The 19,855-nt window shown below is 36.8% G+C and overlaps 1 protein-coding gene across 1 annotated transcript; it reads right to left on the bottom strand.

The window, feature by feature from the left end:
• Window positions 1-1,710: 1,710 nt before the first annotated feature.
• ubtd1b (ubiquitin domain containing 1b) lies at window positions 1,711-19,435 on the bottom strand. The gene is made up of 3 exons (XM_082151110.1): window positions 18,861-19,435; window positions 8,863-9,090; window positions 1,711-6,720 (listed from the first exon to the last, which is right to left on the bottom strand). The coding sequence occupies exons 1-3, from the start codon at window positions 18,925-18,927 to the stop codon at window positions 6,338-6,340; spliced, it is 678 nt and encodes a 225-aa protein (XP_082007236.1). The 5' UTR covers window positions 18,928-19,435; the 3' UTR covers window positions 1,711-6,337.
• Between the last annotated feature and the right edge of the window lie 420 nt (window positions 19,436-19,855).

Consider the following 19,855-nt stretch of genomic DNA (forward strand, 5'->3'; position numbering starts at 1 on the left):
ATTTAAGAACAAGAAAGCCTCCACATCTTTTCCTAACCAGATTTCCTAACACTAGCAGTCAGCTAAGGTCACATCCTCACATTATCATAATAAAAAACATCTGGAAATATCAATAATCTACCTGTTACAAAAAGTTCTAGTAAGATCAACAGGAGAGAGGAAGTGCTTTCGATGTCCAGTGGGACAGAAGAACTGGCCTGCATGTTTTCTCGGAGTTTTCTCCGGGTGTGTGGTACCAAAACAAGGATCAAATGTAACATTACTTCTAGCCTGCTTCTTTTCTTTTTTTTATCACAATATATCATTCCACTTTATTAAAGCCAGAACAAAATCAAAACACACGTGTATGAGTATTTCTTGTTGAATACTGCCACCGTGTGGCTGAAACATTTGCGGTTCAAAGCCAAAGCGCAGCAGGTCAAAGGTCAGAGCGCGTGAACGTTTCTCAAGCAAGATGCAGAAACAAAACAAGAATACAAGGCGAATCAGCAGTTTTTTTACTGGCGGGTGAGAGACTTCCAGCATTACAGGAGTCATTTACACCAGAACATAAACTCACCGAGCGGAAACTATGATTGTTTATTCTAGTTTCAGTCTGAAGTAGCCTATTATAGGCTAATTGTGGATATGTTGGGCATTCATTTACTTGTATTAGTCCTTATATGTCATAATATTTAATTTAATGATAATTATTTAATATTTAACTTAACTTTAGTCAATCATTTATTTATCCCTTAAAAATCACCTTTGATCACCAAAATGACATGTAAACGTTTTTTCCTTGAAACATAATTCGTCATGCCTCAAAATAGCTTGAATGTAACTCCACACCCTTGCTTCATACGCGGTTCTATGAATATGCAAATGAGCCCCGGCTCCGCTCACTCACTCAGCTCAGAGATCCACTCGTTGACGATCACACGTTGATCTGATTGGTTACAAGGTAGTTTGTGACGTCAGAAACACCAGCGATTTCAAACCGTGTTTTTGAGACTGTCTTTGGTTCACTGTGGTTTTAAGGAGAAAATACTCAGCAATGCTGTCGACTTATGAATTTACACATGGTTTGTTTTAAAGCATATTAAAAACACCACAAAGACATAAACAACATTATTTTCACCATAGGGGGACTTTAAGATATTGCATTTCTTGATATTTGTCAAAATTATTTTTAAAAAGCATTTTGAAAATGGTATAAACGTTTTTCAAAACTGAATGAAACATGAATTAAAAAGGATATTTATAAGAACTATATATATTATAGTAAATTATATGTATTTAGTATAATACATTTATTAATAAATGCTGGGAGGTCCAGAGATAACTACAACAAAGTTTTAATACTCATTCTAATTCTATGAGAACAGAGAAGTCCACACCACAGCTATAATATAATATTTGAAAATTATTATTTTATATTTAAATTAAAATTGGATTGAATAACCTGATATTTGTCAAATGTTTAAAATGTATTAGTTTTCTTGAAAAGTTTTTCAAAATATTTGAAACGAATAAAAAATGTCCAATTTTAAGAACTAATTTTATAAGGATAGGGAAGCCCACATCACAGTTAATAAATAATATAATTGAGTAATTTCATACTCAATTTAAGATTGGATATCTTGACATTTGCAAAATATTTAAAAGTTTTTTTTAAGTTTTTTCTTACTACAGTATATAGTTGTTAATAAATTCGAGGAGGTCCAGAGATAAGCAACTATAATGATAAAGTTTTAATAATCGTTCTAATTCTACGAGTAGCAAAGATCACACAACAGCAATAACGATAATGGCATTATCAGTGGAATCACAATCAGACATTTTTTTTTTTCCAGCTGATGAACAACATTGACAGCCAATCAGAATCTACTTTATAACAGATGCTGAACATGTATCGGCACATGAGATGGTATTAAAATTCATAACCTATACATTCTTGAAATTTTAACCAGTGAGGGGTATAAAACATGGCGCTTTAAACACATCAACATTCCCGCCCGCACACAGTTCAGCTTTTCTGCTGACTTAAAAATGATAACAACACTTGCTTTATTAGTTAAGGTCAGACTAACTAGTCCCAAGCTCATAAAAACACTTGAAACTGATCTGAGAACATGATGAAATGATTAGCAGTTTATGGACAAACATCTGTTTGCTTTCACAGCTGTCATTTTAATTGACAATTAAAACATCTGAAAAACAGATTACCATGTAAATTATACATAACTTTTGTGAAACAGGCCGTAAGCACATTTAAGTATAAGAAGTTCACACATTTTATCTCTTAATATACAGATATTAATCTATGAAGAAATTCACATGAATTCCTTTTAAAGGTTTATGAAAGTTCTTGTATTTTGCAATTAGGACACGCACACATGTAAGCATGTTTCTGCCACATAAGAATAAAAATCATAATTATGAGATAAAGTCATAATAATGACATCAAAATCTAATTATGAGATAATTCGTCACAATTATGATAAACAGTCATAATTGACAAATATCATAAATATGAGTCATAATAATAACATTACAATCTTCCAATTATGAGATAATTCGTCAATTATGAGATACTTCATCATAATTATGAGGAAAAGTCCAAATTGACAAAGATCATACATACAAGATAGTCTTAATAATGACATTAAAATCTCCCAATTATGAGATACTAAGTCATAATTATGAGATAAAAAGTCAAAAGTATGAGATTAAAGTCAATTATGACAAACCTTTGAAATTGACAAAAGAAAACGCAATTATGACAAATCGTACAAATTATGAGAATCAAAATAATAAAAAGACAATTATGAAATCAAAATGGTCAAATCTGACAAGTCGTAATTATGATATAAGCTAAATTAGGAAAAGTTTAAATTATGAGCTACTCATGACAATTACGACTTTTCTTAAATGACAAATCTTCGAATTATGTTCTAATCTCAATTTTGACTCATCTCATAATTATGATTTCGTATTCACAAAGTTGACTTATGTTTTCATATATGTGGCAGAAACGGTCTTCCATACTCACAGCAGGCTGGAGTAAAGCGTAATGGCTTCTTGCAATCTGCGATTTGAAAGACAAACGTCCAAAGTGAGTCTCCTGAAACCGTCCCAACACAGTGGGGCGAAAAAGATCCACATGTACAGTATGGCTTCCTCAGTCAAATCTGGAAACTTCACGTCATGAGACATCCATTCAAACAAAGATAACAAACAATACATGAAGAAAACACCTACTGAAACATTGCCCGTATGAACGCAGGAGAATTGTGTCGCCTGGAAAAAATAACAGCAATGTCCCTCTTCAATAAAAATGATCCTAAATGAACCATTATGATCATAATCAGCACACATATGTAAAACATATTGATGAACACAACATATAGACTTAGGCTACACCAGTACTGTCACTTTAAACATTTTAATTATATTCTTACTTTGCCTATTTCCATTAAATGTTTTGAATATTACTAGCAAAAATAGAGCACTGTTTTTATCCCGAAACGAATGCCAATGAGAGAATAAATATCAAGGTCTCTATCATTAGCAGCATCAGCACATGTTGTCACAGCATAAGGGTTTCAGATTGTGCTGACGAAGGCCAGGAGAAATGAACTCTCCTTCAGACAGCCAGAGGTCACACAGCTCCCAACCTGGGGAAAACTAGCAAAGTATGCGGGATTGGAGTTGTACACAACATCACTGAGTACAGTTTCTTTCTTATCAGAGCATGTAAATCAATGACGCACATGAATTATGATTGAGGTACTGAGTGACTCTTCGTCCTGAATGATGCCCCGTTGTTCCCAAAGGGTTATGTGCTTTACGCTGCGAAGGACTTCTGGGAATATTCCAGCTTGGTTTACCCAAAATAATGAAAAGTTTCATCTTTTACTCACCCTCGTGTTCCAAACCTGCGACTTACTGTGTCCGGCAAAACACAAAAGATATAAACATAATGTTTTTTGTTCATATAATGAGTCAATAGGGTCCAAAACAACATGGGAACTTTCAATTTATGGAACAACAACAAAACATTCTAAATTTAATTTATGATGAGATAAAAAGTCAATTATGACAAAAAAGGTGAAATTATGAAAAAAAGTCAAAAATTTGATGTCATAAGTCAAATAATTTAGTTGTTTCACATGTGATAATTGATATAATCTAAATTACCAGTCAAAATTTAGAATTCTGACAAAAATGTCAACTTATGACTCAATTTGGACAATTATGAGATAGTAAAAATTATAGCATATTAAGTCAAATTGGAGATGTCATGAGTCAAATAATTTAGATGTTATGTTTTTCACGTCATAGGTGAGATAAAAAGCAGAGTTATCAGTCAAAATTAAGAGATCTTACAAAAATGTCAATTTATGACTTAATTTTGACAATTATGAGATAGTAAAAATGATGACATACCAAATCAAAATTTAGATGTCATAAGTCAAATAATTGAGTTGTTTCACGTGTGATAATTGATATAATCTAAATTATCAGTCAAAATTGAGAATTGTGAAAAAATGTTCAACTTACGATTCGATTTGGACAATTATGAGATAGTAAAAATTATGGCATACTAAGTCGAAATTTAGATGTCATAAGTCAAATAATTGAGTTATGTTTCACATGTCATAATTGAGATAAAAAGCTAGATTATCAGTCAAAATAAAAAATTCTGACAAAAATGTCAACTTATGACTCAATTTTGACAATTATGAGATAATAAAAACTATAGCATATTAAGTCAAAATTGAGATGACATAAACCAAACTTTTTGCCTGAATTCTCAAAAAAAAAAAAAAAAAAGGCTTATGTGACCAACATTCAGCAAAAGATCTTCTTTTGTGTCACAGAAGTCGGTCAGTCATACAGGTGTAGAACATAAGAGTGAGTAAATGACAGAATCCACACACATACATACCCTTTAAGCTACTGCATATTGTCGATTACCAAAGAAAACGCCACATAGACTTGCATTGCAAGTGATAGTTTACTGTACAGTAAAAGCTGGAAAAGCTTAACTTGTAGTTAACCTGGAATATTCTTCAAATGCAAAATGCCGCAATTTGGAGGGGGAAAGAAACTGCTATTTCCAATGAAGGCTAACACAACACAACAGTGTGTATCTTTAAAACAACAACAACAACAACAGAAGACAAAGTAACCCAGAGCAGAAGGAATGGCGTGATAGAAGAGAGACGTATAACGAACACGCCAGTGCTAATGAGGAACAGTTGCCGCTGAGGTAATGAGCTGTTTCTAACCGGTGTGCGGCACGCAGTGTCACATGGTGTTATAACCAGGAGCAGAAGACCTTTACTAAAATAAACGTTTTGAAACCTAAAATGGATGAATGTTCGTGCAGGCCTAATGCAGATAACCTTTGTTACTTGAAATCTTAAAGCAATGCTTGTAATGCCACTGATAAAGGGTTAAGAATCAGTAAAAAGTCTTACGATAAGCAAAAAAAAAAAAAAAAGCAGGTTAAAGATTGAAATAGTATATAATATAATCTCTCAAAATAGTAGCAATATTCTCTGATTGCAGCCTGAGCGCTTACAGCATAACATCTCTATAAAAGAAGTCGTCAGACAGCCATTAAAGTGATAGTGTGTCCAATCTTCCCGTTTGGAGGCAGCGTATCGTATTCCTCTACAAGATGATCTGTAATCTACAGGGCATGGAGACTGTGCAGTGCCAGGAGATGAAGATGTAGAGCATCACTGTCAGTTTAATGTGTCTCTGTGCACTAGATTTACACAGTGAGCCTTTTGAGCGCAGCGCAGCGTCACTGGCCTCTAGCGAACGTGTCCGAAATGTGGATTAGCTATATAATGATATCAGTCTGAAACTGTTTTAAGATTGCATAGAAAGTACTGGGTTGTGCTCAAAGACGTCAAGTCAGAAAATACAAAGCATGTGTGTGTGGCCGCACTGAAACATGCCTCGTAAGCAAAATAACTCTTCATCTACTCTTCTTTCAAGGCACAACTATTCTAAGATACTCAAAGTGTGCAAAATGAAGCTTAAGTTCGATTATCTTACAAAGGGAGATCACTTTCAGAGGATCATGTTGGTACTGCATAGTCAAGGGACTCGCTATTTAAATTCATTTTGGCACTTCTGCTGAAGTTAGCAGAGATGCAGTCCGTTAGGTTGGTCTATTTCCAAATCATAACTCACAATCCACTTATAATAGTTTATTTGTTTCTCCAGATGCTCGATTTGAAGACGAAACTCCGGCAAGATCAAGTTGCTCGATTCAACATTTTATGTTCTTTTAGCTGCCGGGGTTTTTGGTCCTTAATCTCTTTGCAGTTGCGCATCACTGGTTTGGTGTCAGTTGGTTCACGATGACCTGGATAACAAAGTCCTTCTGGATCTTGGTGTCCTGCAGGCGGGTCTTGTCTGTCAGGAGTTTCCCAGAGAAGAACCAGCGCTGGTGGGCCAGGTCAATGTCCTCCTGAGCCTGCAGTTGCTTCTTTAGCAGGCCGATGGAGTCGGTCATGCTGGCGTTCAGGCGCAGGTCTTTGCCGGTGGAGAGCCGAACCTTCAGCTGGAACTCTTTCTTCTGTGCCGTCTGGGGCTCAGGGTTATCCGACACGTCTTCCTCACCTCTTTCTGATATCAGATTGACAGGCGGGGCCAGGCAATAAACCGGGAGCTGGTAACGGTTTCCGAGTTCATCGTAACACTCGGTCAGGGATCCTAGAGGGATTGAAAGAATATAAACAACTGTCAGTGATGAGGGGTGAAGCGTGCTACAAGGATAACAATGAGGGATGATGTGTGTCATCATTTGCACAAACACTTTAGGTAACATTTTATTTTACAGTGTCCTTGTTACATATGTTACATGTACTTACCATAGTAATAACAACAAATTACGCATAATTACATGTAACTAACCCTCAACCAAACCCTAATCCTACCCTAACCCTATAGTAAGTACATGTAGTTGCTTAATATTACTCAGTGCTTAAAAGGAACACGCCGACTTTTTGGGACTTTATCTTATTCACCGTATCCCCCAGAGTTAGATAAGTCCACACATACCCTTCTCATCTCCATGCGTGCCGTAACTCTGTCTGACGCACCCACAGCTAGCCTAGCTTAGCACAAAGACTTGAGGTAAATGGCTCCAGCTAGCATACTGCTCCCAATAAGTGACAAAATAACGCCAACATTTTCCTATTTACATGTTGTGATTTGTATAGTCACAGCGTGTACAAATAACAAGGTCACATGAGACACAGCCACTGCCATCTTCTAACCATATACATACTGGGAACTATATTCTCAGAAGGCGAAGCACTGCTACTTGGGTGGAGTGATTTGCTCGCAGCACCTGAGAAGCCCCGTGGTGAGGAGCAGAGAGTTCGCTCACAGTTGGAGTAAATCACTCCGCAGAAGTAGCAGTGCTTCGCCTTCTGAGAATATAGTTCCCGGTATGTATACGGTTAAAAGATGGCTGTGTCTCATGTGACCTTGTTATTTGTACACGATAACTTATTTGTCACTTATTGGGAGCAGTATGCTAGCTGGAGCCGTTTACCTCCAGTCTTTGTGCAAAGCTAGGCTAGCGGTGGGTGCGTCAGACAGAGTTACGGCACGCGCGAAGATAAAAAGGGTATGTATGGAGTTATCTAACTCTGGGGGATACAGTGAATAAGCTAAAGTCCCAAAAAGTCTGCGTGTTCCTTTAAATATATAATTACACTGTAACAATGACACCTTAAAATAAAGTGTAACCACACTTTATGTTATTAAATGCTTCTCCATTATGGTGAAAAATTCCCTTCTGGGCCAGTAAAGAAAATAAGGGTCAGGGTGTGAAGATAATAAGCTATTTAAACAGATAAATATAGTTATTTGATAGAAACAAATAAATGATTTGATTAAAAATATTAATATTAATAAATAAAATCTATTTTTTTTTGAAAATAATCAAACTTGTGGAGACCCTTTATTAATGCCAAACAGAAATGGATCGTGTGTGTCATTTGACCAGTCAAAACATAGCAAGTTTTTTCTCTACTTTTTTAATCATCCGAAACGTGCAATTTACATTCCAAGGCAACTTGTGCATGTAGAAGTTGGTGTTTTCCATATCGGGACACGAGATAAGTACAAAGCTTTGTTAACATAAATAATAGTATAGCAACCAAACGTTACATTAAACATTTGGATTTGTGCCAAACGAAGCCATGAAGCGGAGCTTCAGATTCTAGAGAGCATTTGATTGGACAGAAAATCTGATGTCATCAAAATCACTGATCCATATTGGCAGACTGTAAGTTTTGATCGCTTATATCTTATAAATGTGAATTTTGTCATTGTTATGGAGCACACTAGCTTATAGATAACAATAAGGCAAACATATTCATACTAAAAGCCAATTAGTTATAATAAATGCTTATAATGAATGCATCTATCATTTATTTTATAATTATATTTTCATTTTCATTCTTGTTCTTTATAACTTTAAATTTGAAGGACTTTTTGTGGTTTGAGGGGAACTAAAATACATGTTTATATAATGTTTTTTTTTATTTACCTGTATTTTGCCATTATTTCTGAATGTAGTAATAAAATGCAACATACTCTGTCTGTCTGTGTCTCTCCTACTCTTTAGCCAACTTAAATTTTGGTTATCACACAGTATGTACTACATTTATGATGCTTTTTTTTTGTACTTCAAGCTTGGCAGCACCACATCACTGCTTTTTGATTTATGGAAAAGAGCAGCATGAACATTCATCCAAATTTCTCCCATTTCTGTTCCAAAAAAGACAGCAAGTCACACACAAAGCTGGTTTCATCACAGCCAATCAGTGTGATGACTCTCACCGTGTGGTAACGTGATGTTGGCTCCGTCCACTATAGCCTGAGCCAGCTCGTGATCGCTACACTCCAGAGCCACAGCGGCAGCTTTTAGGGCGTCCCAGATCTCCTTGCGGCCCTCAAACGCCGGAGCCGTGTCCCAGAACTCATCTCTCTTGCTGCGCAGCTGCCCCTCCGTCATTGGGTAATCGCTCTTCCACTTCAGCTTGTCTTTCTTCAGCGGCTCATTACGACCTGGAGACGCAGATGATGTGTGAATTAACACTAATGTGAGAGAAGTGTAGGCTATACAACATTTCCTGGAGCAATGGCTTAGCAGAAAGTTGCTGGAGAAAGACTGAGTAGTTTTGATGATCAAAAAGACGACCACATTTTTTTTTTGGACCATTGGGCCAGAATTTTACTATTCCAGTGAATTATTATGAGGTTAGTTTCATGACATCACATATGAAGGTCGACAAAGACTTTCCATTTGTATTTTCCATCAGTACGTTCTCTGATGCTTTCAACGGGGCAACAAACTGAGAACTGAGTGGAATGTAAAAGTAATAGTCTAATAAACAAGAATTGACATGTAGTGCATTCAAATGATTATAGTGTAATGGAAAATTAAATTTAGAAGGAACATTTTACACAAGATCAAGAATGTAGAAAAAGTAAAAAGAGTATATTTCGTCACAAATGACTAGAAAAAATATCAATTAAAAAAATACATGTATCCATGCACATGCATACACTAACGTTCAAACATTTGGGGTAGAAATATTACAGATCCCAAACATTTGAATGATAGATGATAGTGAATGTATGTGTAATGTCATGTGTATATTATTTATGCATTTCTTTTTATTATAATATTTTTGTATCCATAGGTGATAAAATGTGGCATTTCTATTATGATTATTAAAGTTGATATTGTTTTTGCATGTATACATACATACATACACAGTACTGTGCAAAAGTCTTAGGCATGTTAATATTATGAATGTTAGAGATTCATAAATCAACCCAATAACACATGATTGTAGAGTACAGTGCCTTTAGTCTGAAAATAAAAGCAGAAGTGCACTATACTCACTCATATACACATGACTGAGCAAAGGTTGTGCATTTATGACTGTTTGTGTGCAAAAGACAGATCAATTCAGCCTTCATCTATCCAGTTCACATCTCACAACAACCCTGAGGGCAACAGCCAAACTCTAAACACCCCCTCCATGACCCTGAAGTTATCTGGTCAAATACAGCTCTTGTTTCGAGTCAACAATGATATGTTGAGCCCAACACACTGGTGATTAGGACTGATATTAGTAATGATATTACTAGATAGTGGATAAGGAAAGATGTTGTCCAGTGACTGATTTGCCTTATATAGCCTAGGCTTTGTTTTATTTATTTGTAAGGCAATTTTTGATAAGGAAAGTTGGCCACAGTAGTGTAAAATTAATTTTAAAACTCACACTGGTTCAAACTAGGCTACTGTCCTGTATAGTTTTGATTTACGTTGGTGCTTTTGATTATACAAATGCTTTGGACGTGGCTTTTAATGGTGAGACTTTTGTAATTAGTCTCTCAAAAACTATATGAAAATTTGGGTTTAGATTTATTGGCCAATATATCGGTTATCGGCTATATATCGGCACATATAAAGAATTATCGGTATCGGCCAAAATTTTCATATCGGTGCATCCCTACAAAATTAGCTTTACTTTAAATATTTGATGAAGTCTGAATTATTAAGAAGTGTCCTGAAAACAATAAACCACTACAGACGGGATTCTGATTCAGAAAGCAACCAAGAAAACTATATTTGTAAGGCTACAGAGACCATAAAAATGAGAATGCAAAGTCAAGTAAGTAATGTTTAGAAGATTTAGCAGCAATTTGGCTGCTCTTCTACAGGAAATCACTGTTAGGAGAATCTTCCTGTTACTCCATACGATTAAGCAATAATGATGCTTGCCTTAGCAAACACCTCTAATAATAAACCTGCTATAGAAATAAGGAAGTTCAGGCTGATGGTGAGATAGGAGGAGGGTGGACATGTGTGATTCAGTGCTTTCCCATCGATTCAGCTCTGAGTCTCTGACCATGGCCAAGTATCTAAAGGACATCATCCAAACACATTATTTATAGCATGGCCAGCTTAGGTGTAATTACAAATGAACAGGAGGACACACTGTGTGATTTACAGCATTGTTCCACCCACACTCTCAGAAAAAAAAAGGTACAAAAGCTCTCACTGTGGCGGTACACCTTTGTACCTAAAGAGTGCATATTAGTCCCTCAAAGGTACATATTGGTACCAAAAGTGTACATATTAGTTCCAAAAGTGTACATATTAGTACCTAAATGGTACATATTAGAACCCTTTTGAAGGGTACTGTCCCAGTGACCGCTTTTGTACCTTTTTTCTGAGAATGCGGAATGCTTCATTGACAGTACAATGGTGGAAGGAGTGAACGAATATCAACATTAAACAACTTTAAGAACTTCATAGTAGGGCTGCACGATATTGAAGAAAAATGCGATATGCAATAACTCATTAAATAATGCGATATTCGATACGATAATGCTTTAAGTGTGTAAAATAAACTTTAAAATATATTTAAAATTATATAACCTACACATGTGTTTCACATTATTTTTGTGACTAGAAAACATCCCTACAACTTTTGAAAGTGAACATCAGTGTTTTCCTCCTGGGATAGCTTTTCTACTGTCTCATTAGATGATGTCTTGGTCTTACTTAAAAAAATGAAGCCATCCTCAAGCCCGTTGGATATATTACCAACCTCTTTGTTTTTCAAAGTGATTGATCTTGTTATTCCTTTTGTCGTCAAAATAATTAACTTGTCACTTTCCACTGGGACTGTCCCAAACTTTTATAAACAGGCAGCGATAAGCCCCATTTTAAAAAAGCCCAATTTGGACCCAGCGGAGCCTAGTAATTATAGGCCAATATCAAAACTGCCCTTTCTCTCAAAAATCTTGGAGAAGGTAGTAGCTGAGCAGCTAACAGGTTTCTTAAGTAAAAATGACCTTTTGGATAAGTATCAGTCTGGTTTTAGAAAGATGCATTCTACTGAGACTGCCCTCCTCAAAGTGTCTAATGAAGTACAGATGGCTGCTGACTCTGGAAGGTACACTGTATTGGTTTTATTGGATTTATCATCAGCTTTTGATACAGTGGACCACAAAATACTGTTGAACAGATTGAAACAAGAGTTTGGTGTTGTTGGGTCTGTTTTAAAGTGGTTTTCCTCTTACTTGAGTGACAGAACATTTTCTGTTTATGTAAATGGTATACTGTCTGATGCCACTCCACTCTTGTATGGTGTACCCCAGGGCTCTGTCTTAGGTCCACTTTTGTTTTTAATGTACATTAGCCCCCTGGGAAAAATTTTGAGCCGTTTTAAGAATGTGTCATATCATTTTTATGCTGATGACTTACAGTTGTATTGCTCGTTCAATGACACTGAGTTCCACAAACTAACAGATTTGTTGGATAGTATTTCTTGTGTAAAATCGTGGCTTGCTAGTAACTGTCTCCAATTAAATTCAGAAAAGACTGAAACCCTAATTGTTGCCCCAGATAACAAAATCCCATCAATTCTCCAACACCTTGGTTCTCTGAGCTCAACTGTCCAGTCGAGTCTCAGAAATCTTGGCGTTTGGTTTGACCAGTCAATGTCTTTGGACTACCATTCTAGACTTCTGGTCAGAAATTGTTTTTATCATCTAAGAAATATTGCTAAATTGAGGTCAATTTTATCGGACTCTGATCTTGAGATGGTTATCCATGCTTTTATTTCGTCACGTTTAGATTATTGTAACTCTCTTTTTACTTATTTCAACAAATCTGCTTTAAATCGTCTTCAAATGGTTCAAAATGCTGTGGCAAGGCTTTTAACAGGATCTAGCAGAAGGACACACATCACACCCATTTTATCCTCCCTACACTGGCTACCCATCAAATTTCGAATTGATTTTAAAATATTAGTCTTAACCTTTAGAGCTTTAAATGGCCAGTCCCCACAATACATTGCTGATTTGTTGCTCCCCTACTCCCCAGGCCGTGCCCTTCGATCCTCAGGCCAGAGTCTTTTATTCGTCCCAAAGACTCGCTATAAAACCCGGGGTGACCGGTCTTTTCAGGTTGTAGCCCCCAGACTGTGGAATGCCTTGCCTCTGTCCCTCCGTGTGGCCGACTCTGTCGATTCTTTTAAAAAGCAACTTAAGACACTGTTATTTCAACAAGCTTTTAGTTGACTGGGCTTTATTGCCTTTTTATTTATATTGTATAATTGTAAGTTTTATTAGTATGATTGCACTTTGTAAAGCACTTTGTGATTGTATCTGTGAAAAGCGCTCTATAAATAAACCTTACTTACTTACTTACTTACTGTTGCGTAAGAAGTGTTTAGGGGTTCAGGTTATCCAACATTAGGATTATTTAACAACAGAAACTGAATAATCAAATGTAAAAATAAAACACTGCTTAGTTTTCACTGTATGAATTAAATATATATTGATTCTTATTAAAGCTACAAAAGTTATTCAGCCGAGAGCAGTGAGGGATTTTCTCTTTGTCTTTTGTTCATGACCCCAGTTATTGCAAGCCGTTGCGATGTGCATATCGCAATATATACATACATTTGCGATATTTCGATATATTTTGCAGCCCTACTTCATAGGATTCAAGTATTACAGGAAGTCTGGTCCTCTAAACTGACATATGATGACAATGATACTCGGAAAAATCTAAATTCTGAAATGTTAAGAGTTTATAAAACCTTCAAGCAAAAAGACAATTGTTACAAAAATTGTATCATATTTGATACATCAGGCTTTTATGGCTCATATAGCATGATATAGTGAGAATATGAAGCTCAAACTCATATTCGGAGACCCAAACTGAGCAAAAATTTGTGTAGATGCTGATATTATTATGGAAGAAATGAAATTCTGATTTCTTGTAATGTAAAATCAATGAGAACTTTATAACAGTATAACACACCAATTACATAAAAATGCATGTAAAAAAATATCAGTTATCATTCTCAATAATATGCCTAAATAGTAAGATGATATTTAAATGCTTATGATCTTATCGACTATTTTAACGATCTGAAACGCAAGTATCAAGCGCGAAAGGCAAGTAACTTTGTGTGTGGATCTCGGGCGCTGTTGCTATTATACCGGCGGGATAAATGACTCTTGCGCCCGACGCAAATCTAAAATGGGTTGGTCTGAAGTAGCTTCATTATTCATAGGTGTGGTTTGGGCGTAACGTGAAATAAACCAATCAGAGTGTCATCTCACATTCCCTTTAAGAGCAGGCGCGCTTGTTCCATGGCGGATTGCTATTATAACGGCGGATTTGCTAGACGCACGCCAGGAGCGGTTCACAGCCGAGGAGACCGACGTTCTCGTCAGGGCCGTAAAACACAGAGAAGTGACATTGGGGATGGAGAAACACACCCAAATTAGCTTCGGTTAAACAGGCGTATAAAAATTTGGGTTAATGTGTAAGCTAGATTTATGCACTATTTTTTCACATCTTCATGGACACAACAATGATTTCCCTCATGTGGTAATATTTTTCCTTGTAATAATGTATGGTTTTCTAAAAACGAGAACTGCTGCGTCTGTGTGTAGATGAGATAAGGAAAGTGCATGTGCGTTGTGCACACGCTACATTGATTATGGCCAAGCATGCGCCCTTAAAATAGCATATGGATAACATGCGCAACGCGCCACTGACTTCAGATGAGGTTTTTCCTGGTCAGTGATGGAATTGTTTTCTGAAACTGCAAAATAGCACCAGGGAACGTTTGCGCCGGAACACGCCTCCTCTTTGCGCCGGAACACGCCTCCTCTTTTCGCTGAACCGCCCCCGGGAGCGCAAGTGTATTTCCTAGTTTACCCACGTGCGTCTGTGGAGGGAAAAGTCCGCTGTGCGTGGGTGCAAAATAGAAATGATACATGCGTCGGTGTACAAAGTCAATTGCGCTGGGTGCAAGATAGGGCCCTATGAGTCTTATGATCAAAGCTCTGCAATTTTAAAACACAATGCAATACAATGATGATTGAGAAATAAACCTTCCTCAAAAGCCTAATATCAAAAATGTTCTAAAAAAAACCCCAAAACAATGTATGAATAATCAAGAAGACCTATGTTGCTTCAGTCCAGCAAGGGATTATTAGAGACAAAATCAAATTTATTCTTGCATGTACTTTATAAAAATAAGCAAAGATTTTAGAGTGAAAAGACACGTGGACCACGAGCTGAAGGTGGATGTTTTTAACCATAAAAAAATATGAAGGCATGTCTACAACAGGTTATTCAGCAATGTTTTGATCATGTCGATAATTTACAAATTCACCTATGAAATATAATACAAGCCTTGTAGGTTTAAACCGGCCTTTCAAAGTGACAGGCAGAGACAAATGGCCGTTTACAATCCAATGTTTGGTCAAATAAAAGAAACCACTGACAATGTGAATAACTCTAAATGTTCAAGTGAACTAAAGATTGATGGCCATCTCTCATTTTTTCTACATGAAAACTTGTCACTTGTCAGGATAGTGTGCACAGACTGCACACTTGAAAATTAGTCTGCAAATTGTGAAAACAACTTAATAATAATAATATATAATAATTTGTCCTATATGCACGATCAGAAGGAAGGCGCTTGTCTCATAGGTTCACACACACTTGTGATCTAGTCAACGACTCAAACATCAAAGGTTGAGTCTTGAGTCAGCAGGGGACAGTTTATATACCAGCTTATTTCACTTTATGATAATGACTTATGCCACAACAACAGGACACCATGTGGGTGTGTAACGCAGAATGCGACTGTCAAAGTTCAGCACCTAATATAAGCTCTAGTCAAATGATATGTAAATGCGCTCGGTGTCTTGAGACCAAGAGCTGTAAGGAGCCGCATAAAGTTGCATTCTTCTGTAATTCTCTCGTTACATTCACACACACACACACACACACACACACACACCCCCAACGCAAGCTGCGACAGATTCTCGACCCCTCCCGTCGTTACAGCAGGAACATGAGATGTTCCCTTTTCCACACACTGCATTATAAAACAATGTGGCTCTTCCTCAGAACTGATTACATTGTTTTATTAGTGCTGGGGAAATTATTTTTATGACGTTCGGTTTTGGTTTGTTGTGAGCATGGAGTCTGAACTCCTGTGTGTCACATTATACAAGACAGACAATAACATGCATCTTCGTTCTTGGAGCAAACATACACCACACACACACACACACACACACACACACACACACACAACGTAAAACTCTTGATTCTCAAAAAAAAAACTTTTATGAACTGATTCCTTTGAGTCAAAAACCCTCACAAACACTTTATAAAGATTTACAGGGCCTGAATTTCGTTTTGGAAAATGGGGGGGAAATCCCCCCTTAGGTGATTCTTATGGGGGGGGATTTTTAATTTGAGGGGGGAGTTTAGACTTTTTATTTTTTTTATTACATGTATCTCGCCTAAATGTATGCTCACTCATTGCATTTTTACAATGGGGTAATTTTGTTCTTAAGAATTTACACAACACAAGGAAGCTTGATTCCTCAATCTTTGAATTAAATTGAAAAAAGTAGCACAAATAAATACAATAGAATAGAGATCCCAATAAAGAGAAATAAAGAGAAAAGTTTTTGCTTAGGTCTAACACTAGTATTCAGAAATACTACAGAGACTGAATAAAGTAATCAAATGAAAAATAACACTGGGTAGTATTTTAGTCCTGACTAAATTAAATACATAGGCTATTAATCCTGATTCCTTAAAATGAAAGCTATGTTTTGTTGTTTTGACAACCAAATTAATGACAGACACATATGGCTGCTGTCCCTTTAAGAGCTCGTGCACGGATCCTGTTATTATACGGTCACGTGCGATTTATGCTTATTTAAGACATAACCGACTGTGTTTAGAGGATACTCACCAAGACCGAAATTGACATCATTTTCGCATGTTTTTGACTGTTAAAGCGATATAATCCACGAAAAATAACTTTTGTTACCCGCGAGCTGTTTGTGAGGCGGCTTTACTCTATGTATGTGTGCAGAAAAAAAATAAAAAAAATCTCTCAGACAAGAGATGGCAAGTAGCCTACCGAATAGTTTAAAATCGCGTGAATGCTTAAACTGGTAAGACTTAAAAAGACGTGTAAATGGTAAACTTTAGTTACTCATGATGCAATGCTGGCCCGATTATGCAAGTGACAATTCCGTCTATCCCGACTCCCGAAACGCGAGAGTGTTATCGCCACCTGCAGCGCGTTTAACGATTGCCTCGTGCAACCCATTTTGAGAGACGAGAGATAGAAGACGCGGCACCGCAGAATCACTCACGCTGTTTGAGAAATTGCGTCTCGCAGACAGTTTAAAATTTTTATTTTATAATCTGTGTGGATTAATTTACTAATACAACCTACATGCTAAAGTGAATCAATGTTTGCGGGAATTTCCCGCATTATAAGTGGGAGACCTGCGGGAATGATTAAAATTATGCGCAATACCCGCAATCCCGCGCCGAAATTCAAGCCCTGATTTAATATTTTTATTAAGCAACTTTTGAGAAGTACAAATCTTTTCAAATAAGTAATAAGTTTTTTTGTTGAACTTTTCAAACGTTGCTCTTTTAATAAATAATAATAGTTGTGTAGTCAGATTCTCAAATAACTCTTATGAACTGATTCTTTTGAGTAAAATAACACTCACAAATCAGCCTAATATGCTCATGACTTTTATATTACGCAAAGTTTGAAAAGTTAAAAACTTTATAAATAACAATAACTCTTACGAACGAAAAACTCAAATTCCTCTTAAGAATATTAATTTCATATTAATTTAAATTTTCATATTAAAAATTCAATAATTTAAATCAGTAATAATAATAACGTGTGTGTCTGTGTGTGTGTATATATATATATATATATATATATATATATACACACACATATGTTTAGATTATTATAGTGACTTTTTTCCCTTACTGTTTAGGACTGATGTTTAATTATTAAGCTTGAGAATGAATTGCTGTAATTTAATAAACTTCCCAAACTTTACTCTGGTGCAGAGATGTTCTTCACGGAAGAAATCCATTGTCTTCCTGTTTTAGCAGGCAATGGTCACATAATATATATAACGCCCATGTGTAAAAGAAAATATTATCTCCTGTTCAAAGCAAGACACACACACACACACACACACACACACACACACACTGCTGAAGTACAGATAACCCTACAATACACTGATACTGTCTGCAAGACGTCAATGTCCTCAAGACTTTCACTGATAGAAGTCAAACACATGTCACTGATGTCATGACTGGACTACATGTCCTGCGATGGAAAGAAAATCCTTCTATCCCAAATGATGTTCTACTTCAGCTCATGGCAAACGGGGCAAACATGCATGAACATGCCCTGAGACGAGACTCTGCAGCCGGAACGACTGCCGGCTCCAACATGCACACAGGTGGAAAAACACACAACAGAGAGGAGAGACAGATAATGATCAAAACTGTCAATGTTTCCAAGGCCCTGAATTGTCACATCTACAAAAAAAAGGAGTTTCCGAATCAACAAAACAAACTGACATGAAGAAAAGCAGCAGTACAAGGCATAGTACCAGTAAACACCAGTCAGTCATCTAATGAGTCTTATCTAAAATGTAAACCAATTATGATTGTTGGAGACACATGGAAGTGTGTGACTTCAACAAAGAAACTGTGGTACAGTAATGGCAAGCATATGGTAGTTTGATACAGTGCAGGCATACCATTTCTGGTTAGTTCACATGTTGGGTATTTACACGATAATAATAACATGGTACTTTTTGCTGATGGCTCCCACAATACACCTGATATTTGCATGTTTTCAAGAATGCCAAACACGGAAAGAGGTTATTATAACAATCACAGAGTCTAAAGCAACAGTGTGTCTCACCTCCACGTTTCCTCTGCGTCCTCGATCCGCGTGACTCCGCGCGCTCGCGCCCCACGCATCCTCCCATGATCGTCAAACAAACACAGGCCACATCTCAAGACAGCACCTATATACACTCCTGCTTTAGCATCATTTGAACTGCCAAACGTAAACCAGTGCTAAAACTCAAACGAACTACAGTTTACTATGGGTGATGTGTCAACAGTACGTACGTACATCAAAGGGAAGTCCAAACAACGGAAACAAAACTCAACAAAACACCAGACTGAGGGTCTCGCGCAGAGCTCGCGATGATCTAATATCAGTTATCTGGCACGAGACTTGCGTTTAGTTATTTCTGGCTTTATCCCACGAGCTAACTTACAGCAGCTAGCCAGAGCACGAGCTTTTGCCTAAACTCATAAGTCCAGTCTAAATTGAAAAAAAGCTAGCATTTGAGCTTTATTGAATATTTCGTGCTCGCGTTATGGTATATTAAAACATTTATGCGTCGCAAACCTGCCTGAGTTCTTTATCTCTCGCACCTTTCCCCCCACTGACTGAGTGATGTTTCCTACTAGTTCACGTTACTGGTGCTCAACTGCGCAAGCGCTCTGACCACGTGACTCCACCAGAGCCCCTCCTCTAGATGAAGACTTCAAACTCCTCTCAAAAATTGCATGATCTCAAGCGTTTTAAACCGGTTTAAACGTGTAAAAAGGCCATTATAATTGTCTCTAGCGAGCACAACTCTCTCAGTTTGACTGGGTGCTGTGCTTGTGTGAGTGCGTTCACTTTCAGCATGTTTGTTCGTGTTTGTAGCTGAAGGAAAAATAGTTCCAATCTTACGAAACTTTTTTTTTGCTTAACGAAATAACACAAATATATGTATTCCCAAAACAAGAAGGATATTTTATTTGAGATCCATACATACAATATTAGTTTAAGAAAGTATCGATGTTTAAAGATAGATCCGAATGATACCAAACAAACCTAGAGTTTGGCATCTCCACCAC

The sequence above is a fragment of the Leuciscus leuciscus genome (genome assembly GCF_965113295.1).
Source record: "Leuciscus leuciscus genome assembly, chromosome: 21".
NCBI classification, from domain to species: Eukaryota; Metazoa; Chordata; class Actinopteri; order Cypriniformes; family Leuciscidae; genus Leuciscus; species Leuciscus leuciscus.